This window comes from Oncorhynchus keta, chromosome 26 (genome assembly GCF_023373465.1).
Source record: "Oncorhynchus keta strain PuntledgeMale-10-30-2019 chromosome 26, Oket_V2, whole genome shotgun sequence".
NCBI classification, from domain to species: Eukaryota; Metazoa; Chordata; class Actinopteri; order Salmoniformes; family Salmonidae; genus Oncorhynchus; species Oncorhynchus keta.
Window position 1 is genome coordinate 13633138 of NC_068446.1, and position 12778 is coordinate 13645915.

The following is a 12778-nucleotide window of genomic DNA, read 5'->3' on the forward strand; positions in this document are numbered from 1 at the left end:
GTGCCAGCTGCAAAGTCAAAATTGGCTATATTGTAAACATTTATGAAAACAAAATGTGCTTTTTGATCCTAATTTAAGGTTAGGGTTAGGCATTAGGGTTAGCAGTGTGGTTAAGGTTAATGTTATGTTTAAAATCAGATGTTGTGACTTTGTGGCTGTGCAAGCTAGTGACCGTTCTGCAGAGGTGCCTCCAGAACAGGATTCATGACGAAAAAGCTAACCTGCACACATGCATGCACACAACAGACACTGAATGTGAGATATGCAACCAGTGAACTGATGCAAGTGTGATGACAAAGCACAGAGCTCATTGAGAGTGGTGATATGGAAAGAAGTGTGTGGAGAGAGAGAGAGAGAGAGAGGATGTTCTGAGCATCATGCTTTAACAACAGGTCACTTTCCAATTTTCCATGAAATGGTAAGTGCAAACTATCTCTTGCTATAGCTACATAAGACAAAACATCTTAATACATTAATCATGATATTGTCACAAAGCAAAACAATACTTTAGAAGATATACCATATACATTTGCTACCAGGTGATATATAGCTATTGATCCTGAAACGAATGATGCTGAAATTGTAACCTCAAAGTGCGGGACTTATAAACAGAACACATACAGGTACAGTATATCATCTTTTTCAGCGGTAAAAGAGCTCAGGGATTGATGCAGGAACAATCTTTCATCTCTGCTTGTCCTCAAAGCAATAGCAAATGGATTATCCTCCAAAATGACCGGACAGACCGAGACACAGACACCACTAAACAACAAACACAGACACAAATGTCTCAAACATATAATATTGATTCAAATAATACATTAATTATATCATTGTCAATAGAGGCTCTATGCATATTACTGCGTTCTTATCTTATTGGCTTATTATTAAAGACCCTAAGCTCTGACCTCTTCTATAACCCTTGACCTCCCACAAACAGCCATCCAATCAAACACTGTGGATAGTTCTCAGACAGCGGTGACAGGTAGCAGTTCTGAGGCCAGCCTGTCGAAAGGAAGTGACACAGCTAGTGGGGATGAGGGGGGAGGGAGTGCAGTGGAAGGGGGTGGGAGGATCCAGCCGACTGAGCTACAAATCAGATGCTCACAGAGAAGGTGCAGCTAGCATGGAGCCGAGATGAGATGGCCTTAGTGGGTGACATAGCAGCAGTGGAGGATGAATAGAGAGGGTGGAGGTGGGTGTTCTTGGAGGAGGGGGGGAGTCCAACTCAGCTCCCAAAGTAGCACCATCACAACACTTGCCGTCGGTTTTGGTGCAACAGTCACTGACTACATAAACTACTGTATGTACAGATCAGGATCAGTTCTAACACTAATAAGTAATTGATGGGTAGTTATATTTCTCCTATTACAGCTCAGACTGTGCCTCAGGGGGAGTTGAGATATGCAAGAAAAAAAATCACATTTCCAATTTACACATACATATAATCCACATTTGTACATGTGTGAATTGGAAATGTGTTTTTTTTGCATATTCCAACTCCCCCTGAAGCACAGTCTGAGCTGTGATTGTGCTACTGAGAGAACTGATGCAGAGTGACTCAGAGATCAGAGAGAGAGAGAGAGAGATCAGAGAGAGAGAGCGAGAGAGAAAGATCACAGAGAGATGAAGAGAGAGAGAGAGAGAGAGAGAGAGAGAAGGAAAGAGGATATGCTTAAATAGGTAGAAAACACGGGAGGAATGAAAACTAACTTGGAGTGTTCGGACAACTGAGGGCACTGGTACCTGTGGGGAGAAGATGGGGGAGGTCGATGTGTCATACTCAACAGCCAATACCAGAGGTATCATTCATGTTAAAGGGGGAAGAGAGGAAAAGGAGGGGAGAAGAGGGTGAAGAAGGAGAGAGATAAAGGGGGATAGAGAAAGAGCACCAAGGTTTTCAGAACTGAAGAGAGTGCGTTTGTTAGGCTGAAACTGAGAGGAATGATGCAATTCCAGGCGGTCTCCATCCATGTAAATAGCCTGGATCCAAATTGAACTGTTCGATTTCACCTCATGGTATTGGGTCCGGGCTACCATGACAGTCCAAACGTACCCTGACACATAACTGTCTTAGACATAAGACAGACTATACTGTATGTACTACTACCCTATATTAAAGTATCATAGAGTGCTTTAGTATGCAACAGAGGCATCGATAGTGAAGAACTGAGCTATTAGGACACGCCTGATGTCTAGCGCTGTTCTTCATTGTTGCTCATGAAGGACACACAAGGTAAGAGGCAACCTAGTCAACAACATACCTGCCTCTATTTGTGTAAACAACATCAGACAGGTCCCCCACTGCTAGAGACCCACAAGCTGCCCATCTAATAGCACATTACTAGAACAAATACTAAAGAGGATCCCTGTGAAGGATCTAGCTTCAAAACACCCCAGCGTGGAGGGATGGAGGGGAGAGAGATGAGATGAAGGGTTAGAGAGAGAGAGAAATAGAGAGAGAGAGAGAGAGAGACGGCATATAGTAAGAAAGAGTGACAGCAGGAGACAGAGTGAGAAAGCGAGAAAGAGGGCGAGAGAGCGCACAGGAAGAAAGTGCTAGAGAGAGAGGAGACGAGGAAGCACAGAAAGAAAGGGCGAGTGATTCTGTGGGCTTATATTCGAGTTCAAAGCTGCTTCCAATGGTAGTTAATTAGCAAGCTGGGTCATTCCAGCCCATTAGAAGAGGCTGTATCCCAAATGGCACCCTATTCCCTATATAGTGCACAACATTTGACTAGGACCCTGCTTGCCAGTTATTTATTTAAAACATACGTTTATTTGCCCGCCCGGCTATTAAAAAGGACAGGCGGCTATTTGAGACAGCTTTTAATTTAAGTTTTACGGTATGATAAGAGACCATTTAGTCTTCTTAAGGTCATAAATGGAAGTTTAGAGGGAGAGGACATCTCAACTTTCAGACTAAAACCAGTGCTTTGAGTTGTCGATCGACAGATGGTACCTTCAATCCTCAACTACAGTATCTCTCTTTGCATAGAGTATACCAACTTCACCTCAACCCAAGTACTACAAATACTACAAGATTGATATGATCCTATACATTAGGCCTTGTTAACTTACAATCCTTCTCATCCTCAATCCTCCCAATATAACAAAGACAAGATGATGACATCCACACAGAAAATTCTCCAGTTTTAAAAACAAAAACAAATAACACTGAGAAAGTGTGAAATTAACACACTGCTTAATGTATTTCTGAGAATACCTCAGCTTTCGAGTAAATTGTAGTTACCACCCATGACAGTATTTGTTTGTGACAGAGACATCATTGCTGCATTTATCCATTTTTGGTTCCATGGACTTGACCAAGTGAGATCCTAATTGAATATGTTATTATATATTTTTTTAAAGACATCCTCCAGTGATTTTTGAACTTCTTTTGAAAATAAATATCCCAAGTATAAAATACAGTCATGTCCCCACACTAAAGGGTACACAAATGATGTTTTAAGCAAAATAGTGGTGTTTAGACAACTGAAAACATCAAGGAGTAGGGAATTCAAAAATTGGTTTGATGGTATTGTGATGTCATCTGCCTCCCCCCTTGCGTGAGGAACAATAGAGAGCAATAGTGAACAAAATATAACCCCCCCCCCCATTTGTGCTGTGCTATGTCATGACTTAACTGTACCACCTATTGAGATGTGCCTTTTGTTAAGTAAATCAGATGTTAAATCATGTGAAAAGGAGACTGGAGTACCACTTTAGCACAACGCCATACACATTTTATAAGGCTTTACTTTGAGTGCCGAGTTTTACCCAAATACAGGAGCCTGGAACTCGTACACATCACTATAAACCAAAACCATGACAATCATTAACATGTTTCCCAGTAAGCTCTATTGCAGTTTGATTTTTCAAAATGGTTTGTTTCATTATCTGTTTGTGCATGTGCATGTACATGGATTAATTAATTAATATTATACCACTCAAATAAAAATGACAATTATTTTCTAAACTGATCCAATATGTTACTTAGAATTATTGCACCTGTTACTGAAATGGCTGTTCTAGTTGAGATGCTTTAGCTCAGGTCTCGCCCACTTCGTTCCTGGAGAGCTACCCTCTTGTATGTTTTCGCACCAACCCCAGTTGTAACTAACCTGGTTTAGTTTATCAACCAGCTAATTATTAGAGTCAGGTATGCTAGATTAGGGTTGGTGTGAAAACCTATAGGATGGTAGCTTTCCAAATCAAATCAAATCCAATCAAATCAAATTTTATTTGTCACATACACATGGTTAGCAGATGTTAATGCGAGTGTAGCGAAATGCTTGTGCTTCTAGTTCCGACAATGCAGGAACTGGGTTGGAAAGTCCTGCTTTAGGTAGTCTCATAGTGTAGTCTTCCCAACCCATTCTGAAAACAGGTTCCAAAAGTTATATTACTACACTGGCTGGATTCCAATAGCACATTGTGACGGCCCTGAATTTTTCTGAACCGTCTCAGTGCAGCTCCTTCCAATCGGGCGCTTTCCCTTTAATTCCCTATTAAATAGCCAGCATCAGCTGTGCAAAAGTGGGGTTGTGATGGAGACGTGAATGAGGATGTGTTCAACCCTCAGTTCCGAAGCTTCTCCATTCCGTTGTTTTGTTGCCGTTTAAACTTGTGTTTTGTAGCCTAAGAGAGTTTACCCAGGATCGGATCCACTCTTTGAGTCCGTGGACTACACCTCTCCGTTCTTCGTGGCCTTTTTCTGCTGGAGATCTATTGGCGGATTGGATTGTCTGACTGACCGACTGACTACAACCTTTTTGTATACGGTATTTCATTTGTTTTGATGTCATGTATAAGGTGATGATTTATGTAGTTAGTTGTAGTTGAGGACTTAGTAAGAGTTGATACGCGTTATAGTTCTGTAGTAAAATAATTGTTATATTGATTGTATAATTAATACTGGGTTTACGCTACACTTGAATGAACGGACAAACATCCGGGCTGGACTCTTTTTAGGCCCGAGGTACAAGACATTTCTGGAGGAACCAGAACTCATTGTGTTATATTACTATATGTGTGTGTAATCATTGATGTTGTTAATACAACCCACGCAAAAGAATATAGTTGTTTTTGAAGTTCTTTCCAATGTTTTAAGGGTTTATGAAAAGTTTATTTCCATCCTGACTTTTACATAAGTCCTTTGTATTAGTGTAGACTTGACGGACCAGATGGGACTCATTCCCTCCCAAACCAAAAGGAGAAACCAATGTTTTCTCTGGGAGGCACAACTTACCTGGCACCCCTATAAATAATAACCTCAAGTCAAAACCGTTACATAAAAAATGACACCCCAGATGGGACAGCTCAACATTGAGAACTAACCAAAGCAAATATTTTGTGTGGAATTAAAACAATGGATTCACCCCAAGATAATGTGCTCATCCATGTCATACCTGTCAATGGGAATACACAGGGCCATTCTGACCATCAAGCTGACAATACAAATCATAATGTGAATGGAGATAATGGAGTTGATTTGGGCCAGAGCCATGGGAATCTGAATGCTCGGTCTGGACCACAGGCCACAGGAGGTCTAACCAGTTACTCACTTATTGACATGGATCTGTGTGGAAGTACTGAGCTAGCCCTCCCTCTGACACCCAACCTTCCTCCATTGTCTGGTTTATCTCCAGAGGTTGTAGTCTTACAACTTCAAGGTGACATCCTTGATATTCGTCGGACTCAACAACATCTCCAAACTCTTATCCACCATAAATTCAAAGAGCAACAACAGTGTGCCATGGAATTCAGAAACTCACTGAGCACTCTAACCCATACGTTGACAGAGCTCAGTGAGAGTGGAAGACGGGAAATTACTGGTGCCATGGACAGGCAGTTTGACTACCAACGAAACCAACTCACTGCCACTCTCCAATGGCGCCTGCAACATCACCACACTGAGGTCCTCAAGGACGTTAAATTCTGTTTTTTCTCCCATGGTTAACACTGTAGACCACTTGCAGACAGAACTCTCTAATTGTGTTAAAATGTTGGATGACGTGTCTGTGGACATGGCCTCCATTAGGCACAACTCCTTACACAGAGTATCTCTGGTGTCCACTTCTGTTCAGACCACTGAGGGCCAAGCTGGCACCTCTGAACAGCCAAGAAAAGGACATGCTGCAGCCACCCCTTGCAGGATGCAATCCACCATGCATCCTGGTGTTCATTTTCATGGTCCGATAACTCCCTCCCCCTCTACTTCCTCAATCCCTCCTAGCTCGTTTGTTCATGGTGATATGAGTAGACGTCATGTGGGGGCGATGCCCATTAAATTGCAATTTCCCACATTTGGGAAAAAAAGATGACAGTCCTGATCCATTAATGTATGTAGAAAGATGTCATGACTTTATTGCCCTCAATCCCCTGGCTGACGAAGAACTTCTTGCCACATTGAGGAATGTGTTGCATGGGACAGCTCGAGACTGGTGGGATGTGGCACGTCTCACCACTACCTCCTGGGCTGACTTTGAGGCCAAGTTTTCCTCTGCATTTCTGTCTGAGGACTACACCGATGAATTGGCAGACAGTGTCAGAAATCGAGTACAAAGAGAGAAAGAGAGTATCTGTGACTTTGCATACGGTTACCACTCCCTGTGCAGAAGGTGGAAACCTGGCATTGAGGAGGAAGAGGTCATTAAATTGATCTTGAAGAACATCAACCCACTACTAGCCAGTCAACTCCGAGAACGAGTCACCACTGTTGATGGACTGGTTCGCTTGGGACAGCAGTTTGAGAAGGACAGAGAATGCCAACAGCAATATGACCAGAGAAAGAAACAGACACCCAAACAGTTACCCAAGACAGACCATCAACAACAGCCAGAGTCTCCAGCCAAGACCCCTCTCATGTTCTGTTGGAGATGTAGCCAAAAGGGACATTCTTCAGCTACATGTCCAAGACCGTATCAAGTAAACCCTTCCAGAAACCACAAATCACAACAGGCCAACACACCTAACTCTCTTCGCAGGAATGACCATTCTACTCTGGGTGCTTTAACCAGAGCTGAAACCCCAAGAGTCACTGCCTACGCCCCCCCATCGACATCCCCTTCCTTTCAGTTAATACCGCACCAACTGGTGTTACCCCTGTCCATAGGCCCATGGACAGGAAGAGCCATCTTGGATACCGGGTCATCCTACACACTGCTCAATGAGAAACTGTGGAAGGAGGTTAAAGGTCCACAATACAACTTGAAGCCGTGGACAGAAGGTTCACTCTATCTGGCTGATGGTGAGGCTAGACGACCACTTGGATGGAGTGAGGTAGAGTTTCGCCTGTGTAACCGCTTCTATATGATTCCTTCTGTTATCCTACAAACCAAGAACCTTGCTTTTCCTGTCGTGTTGGGAATTGATTTTATGTACTTCAGTGGTGTCCAGATTGATATCGCACACAATTGCTACTGGTTTTCCATACAATCCGAGCAAGAAGCATTTCTTCCAATCAGAAGCTACGAAGTTACATGATTGGGGATCAAATGGGGCATTCTTCTCTGCCATTGCTCCGGTACCACTAACCCTTGATAATCCTTCTGACGATCTCCTTTTACAGGCTGTGAGAAGAGCTCAGCTGGAACAGCCAGAGGAGTTAAGGCTGTTGGAACACCTGCAGAATAATGCTGATGTATGTACTTCAAAGCTGGGACGCACTGGGCTCCTGAAGCACAAAATATTCCTTACACAGGAAATGCCGATCGAGCAAAAGCCATATCGTTTGTCCCCAGCGAAGCTAATCATCCAAAAGGGACTCATTAATGATATGTTAACACAATATATAATAGAACGTTCCTCCTCTCCCTGGGCTGCTCCTGTTGTCCTCATCCCAAAAAAGACTGGTGGTCTTAGATTTTGTGTGGACTATAGGAAGACCAACAATGTTTCCCAGACTGATGCCTATCCTCTTCCCACCATCCATGAGATCCTGGAGTCATTGTCTGGCGCTGTTGTGTTCACTACCCTTGACCTCAATAGTGGTTATTGGCAGGTTGAGATGGACCAGGAAAGCAAGGACAAGACTGCTTTTGTCTGTGCTGAGGGCTTGTTTTCCTTTAAGGTGATGCCCTTTGGATTAAAGAATGCACCTGCCACTTTCCAAAGACTCATGGAGATTGCGTTAGGTGAGCTCAAAGGGAAGATCTGTTTCGTCTACCTGGACGATATAATTATCTACTCCCAGAACAGAGAACAACACTTTCAAGATCTTCAAGCAGTGTTGGACAAGCTAAGAGAAGCTGGTCTGACCTTGAATATGAACAAGAGCAACTTCTGCCAAACCTCCCTGAAGTTCCTTGGCCATATTGTGTCTTTTGACGGCATTCATGTGGATCCTGAAAAGACAAAGGCTGTACAAGACTTCCCTGTGCCAACCACACTCAAGGCCCTTCAACGGTTCCTTGGTATGGCTGGATGGTACCATCGGTGGCACCTGGGATGGTACCATCCCAGGTGGCAGAACCCCTCAACGCGCTGAAGCGAAAAGGAGCGAAATTCCAATGGACGGCAGAGTGCCAGACCTCCTTTGAAACCCTGAAACGACATCTCGTCACACCTCCCATTTTAGGTCATCCCAACTTTGATTGCCCTTTTGTTGTTTACACTGATGCAAGTGATGTTGGACTTGGTGCTGTCCTAGTCCAACAGACTGGACTTGGCACTGAAGAAGTGCTAGTGTTCGCCAGTCGGACATTGAATGGAGCAGAACGGAACTACTCCACAACCGAGCAAGAGTGCCTTGCAGTTGTCTGGGCTTTGGAAAAGTGGAGGTACTACCTGGAGGGAAGACACTTCACTGTGGTCACTGACCATTCCTCCCTTGTGTGGGTGTTCAAGACCAACAAACCAAGCACCAGACTCATAAGATGGGCTCTACGGTTGCAAGAGTTCACCTTTGCAGTAGAATACAGGAAAGGAAAATACAACACTGTTCCAGATGCCTTGTCCAGAGCTCCTGCTTGTGATAACGGTGGCCCTCATCTTACATGTGCTACTGTCCTGTCAAGCAGTCGAGACTCGCCCAAAACGGACTTTCCCATCTCTGATGAGGCCATATGGAAAGCCCAACAGGATGATCCAGAAGTACAGGCTTTGTACCAGACTATCCTGGAAGATGGAGAAAAGATGGTCAATTCTACCACAAAGCTGACCATCATTGAAGACAAAGTCTACCGAGTTCTACAACTACCTCACAGAACACTCTACCAAATGTACATACCTGAAACTCTACGCCTTCAACTGCTTCAACATTTCCATGAAGACCCATTAGCTGGTCATTTGGGCAGGTTCAAAACCTACAAGCGGTTGCAAGCGTTACTGTACTGGCCACATCTGAGCATGGATGTGAAGTCACACATCCGAAACTGTCAGGTTTGTCAAATGTACAAACCAGAAGGTAGATAGCCTGCTGGCAAGTTGCAGCAAACGGTGGTTACCCGACCATGGGAAATGTTAGGAGTGGATTTGATGGGTCTATTTCCTAGAAGCTCCAATCAGAATGTGTACATGCTTGTTTTTGTCGATTATTATTCAAAGTGGGTGGAACTCTTTTCCCTGCGTCAGGCCACAGCAAGGACCGTCTCTAACATCCTTACGAAAGAGATCCTGACTCGCTGGGGAGTGCCTGATTACATCCTGTCTGATCGAGGTTCCCAATTTGTCTCTGATCTCTTTGAGGAGACCTGCCAAAGATGGAACCTGAGACAGAAGTTGACCACGGCCTATCACCCACAGACCAATCTCACTGAGAGAGTAAATCGAACCTTGAAGACAATGACTGCTTCCTATGTAGGGACCCAGCACAAACACTGGGACAAGCACCTTCACGAGTTTCGATTTGCCCTGAATTCTGCTGTGCAAGAGTCCACTGGAGTCACACCTGCAGAGCTGAACCTAAGTCGTCCTCTCCGAGGACCCTTGGATATGGTGCTACAGCCCCAGCAGTTTACTCCAGACGCTGCTTGCTATGACCAGGTAGTCCATCTCCATGACTTGAGAGCTCTTGTCTCAAAAAACATGATCCAGGCTCGACTCAAGCAGAAGAGAAATTATGATAAGAACAGACGAGACATGCAGTTCCAGCTTCGTGATCGGGTGTGGCTTTGCTCTCATCCTTACTCGAAAGCTGAACAATTCTTCTCGGCCAAGCTCGCTCCTAAATGGCAAGGACCATATAGGATTGTGGAGCAGATGGGCCCTTTGAACTACCGAGTTCGCCTTAAGGCCTGTTACCCCCTCGGCTGAGGAATTGGAGGCGATTGAGCGCCGCAACGCAAGGTCCTGGATATCTTTGAAGAGGAAAGTGAGGAGACTTTTCTCGGATTCCCAGACCCAGAAGTCTCACACCTTATTAAGGCCTGTGACCCCTCAGCTGAGGAGCGTGAGCTCCAAAAAGTAATGAATATTTTTGTAGAGGAAAGTGATGAGACCTTTCTCGGTTTTCCCGACCAAGATGTGCCTTCCAGGGCAATGGTCGGCTTTTTCCAGGGGAGGGGGTGTGTGACGGCCCTGAATTTTTCTGAACCGTCTCAGTGCAGCTCCTTCCAATCGGGCGCTTTCCCTTGAATTCCCTATTAAATAGCCAGCATCAGCTGCGCAAAAGTGGGGTTGTGATGGAGACGTGAATGAGGATGTGTTCAACCCTCAGTTCCGGAGCTCCTCTATTCCGTTGTTTTGTTGCCGTTTAAACGTTTTTACCCAGGATCAGATCCACTCTTTGCACCTCTCTGTTCTTCGTGGCCTTTTTCCGCTGGAGATCTATTGGCGGATTGGATTGTCTGACTGACCGACTGACTACAACCTTTTTGTATACGGTATTTCATTTGTTTTGATGTCATGTATAAGGTGATGATTTATGTCGTTAGTTGTAGTTGAGGACTTAGTAAGAGTTGATATGCGTTAAAGTTCTGTGGTAAAATAATTGTTATATTGATTGTATGATTAATACTGGGTTTACGCTACACTTGAATGAACGGACAAACATTGCGTGACAAAAGTCACTTGAGTTCACTGAACTCCTTTACCGGGCTGGACTCTTTTTAGGCCCGAGGTACAGGACATTTCTGGAGGAACCAGAACTCATTGTGTTATATTATTATATGTGTGTGTAATCATTGATGTTGTTAATACAACCCACGCAAAAGAATATAGTTGTTTTTGAAGTTCTTTCCAATGTTTTAAGGTTTGATGAAAAGTTTATTTCCATCCTGACTTTTACATAAGTCCTTTGTATTGGTGTAGACTTGACGGACCAGATGGGACTCATTCCCTCCCAAACCAAAAGGAGAAACCTATGTTTTCTCTGGTAGGCACAACCTACCTGGCACCCCTATAAATAATAACCTCAAGTCAAAACCGTTACAACATACAAAGGTGATGTGTAAGTCACCATAATGTGACTTGCAGGCCCTATGTGGCCTGTAAACCACAACTTTCAGGCCATTGTATTACACACAACAAAAGGTTTCGATTTGTGCCTAAAGGGGTACAAACACTTGTAACTGTAGTGGTACTCTGTAAGGTCATCCTTTGTACCTTTGTAAGTGCATTAATTGTACCCCAGTTCATACCTCAGGCCAGGAAGGAATTAGGGTTATCAAAATTGACTGAATTATTTCAGATTTCCCGCTTCCATTTCCAGGAAACTTCCAACCAGGATTTCTGGAAAGCCTGGGAAATGTATCTGCATTTTTCAATTCTACCTGCAAGTCACATTATGCCAGTTTGCAAAGTGATGTGTAATTCCTATTGAATCCAGCCATAGTTTGGATATCCAACAGTTGGCGTTTGTATTAATCTGCATTCGGAATGACTTCCAGGATTAGGAACATTGTGCGGCGACATTTAAACTGGACAAAACTTTTCAGTAACGGGTGCAAAAAATGTAACTAACGCCTCCCAAAAAATGTAACCTTTATTTTTCCAGGCAAATCAGTAAAGAACAAAATCTTATTTACAATGCGGGCCTACCCCGGGCAAATCCTAACCCGGACAATGCTGGGCCAATTGTGCGCTGCCCTATGGGACTCCCAGTCACGACCGGTTGTGATACAGCCTTGTATCGTACCAGGCTCTGTAGTGACGCCTCGAGCACTGAGATGCAGTGTCTTAGACCGCTGCGCCACTCGGGACCCCCCAATGCATGAATGCACATGCACAAACATAGATACTGAAACAAACAATTCCAAAACCCAACCTGCAAAACAGCATGCTGGGAAATATAATAATGATGGGTTTGGTTTTGGTTCAAAGAGATGTATATGAGTTTCAGATCACTCTATTAGGGTAATACAAGACCCTTGATACAAGACCCTTAAAATAAGGCCATATGAAATGTGTAAGGTATTGTGTTACAAATACAATTTTTTTTTGATCACTTAGTGATGTCAGGAGGGCTGAAAATGGATGAATGCAACAAGCATATATCTCAGTCACTAACAAATACAGTCATGGGTGTTTTTTTTATTTGAAAGATCAGGCATTCTGGGAAATATTTGAATAAGGGTTTAAACTAAGCAGTGTTAATTTAACACGGTTCCCGATGTCTATATGGGTCCACAAACTCAATACTTTCAGTGTTGATTTAACACTTATTAACACTTTAACACTTATTTAACACTCATTTATTTTATTTTATTTTTACACTGGAGAATGTGGTGTGCAGTAAAGCAGGTACATTCCACCGATGATAGTCTGCATAATTGAATGTCAACAATCTTAATTTGAGATAACCAGCATCTGATATGATTCTAATTTAGCTGAATCT

At 43.5% G+C, this 12778-nt stretch overlaps 1 protein-coding gene across 8 annotated transcripts in view; it reads right to left on the reverse strand.

Annotated features, from left to right (window-relative positions):
* LOC118371478 (receptor-type tyrosine-protein phosphatase F) overlaps nt 1-12778 on the reverse strand; it is a 430463-nt gene that overhangs the window by 22819 nt on the left and 394866 nt on the right. For 5 of the 8 annotated variants that reach the window (XM_052480269.1, XM_052480266.1, XM_052480268.1 and 2 more), the window contains one exon: nt 1714-1746. The exons of the other annotated variants lie outside the window; for them this stretch is intronic. In XM_052480269.1, coding sequence (XP_052336229.1) covers nt 1714-1746 — 33 coding nt within the window. The remainder of the gene's footprint in view (nt 1-1713; nt 1747-12778) is intronic. 8 annotated transcript variants of the gene reach the window in all.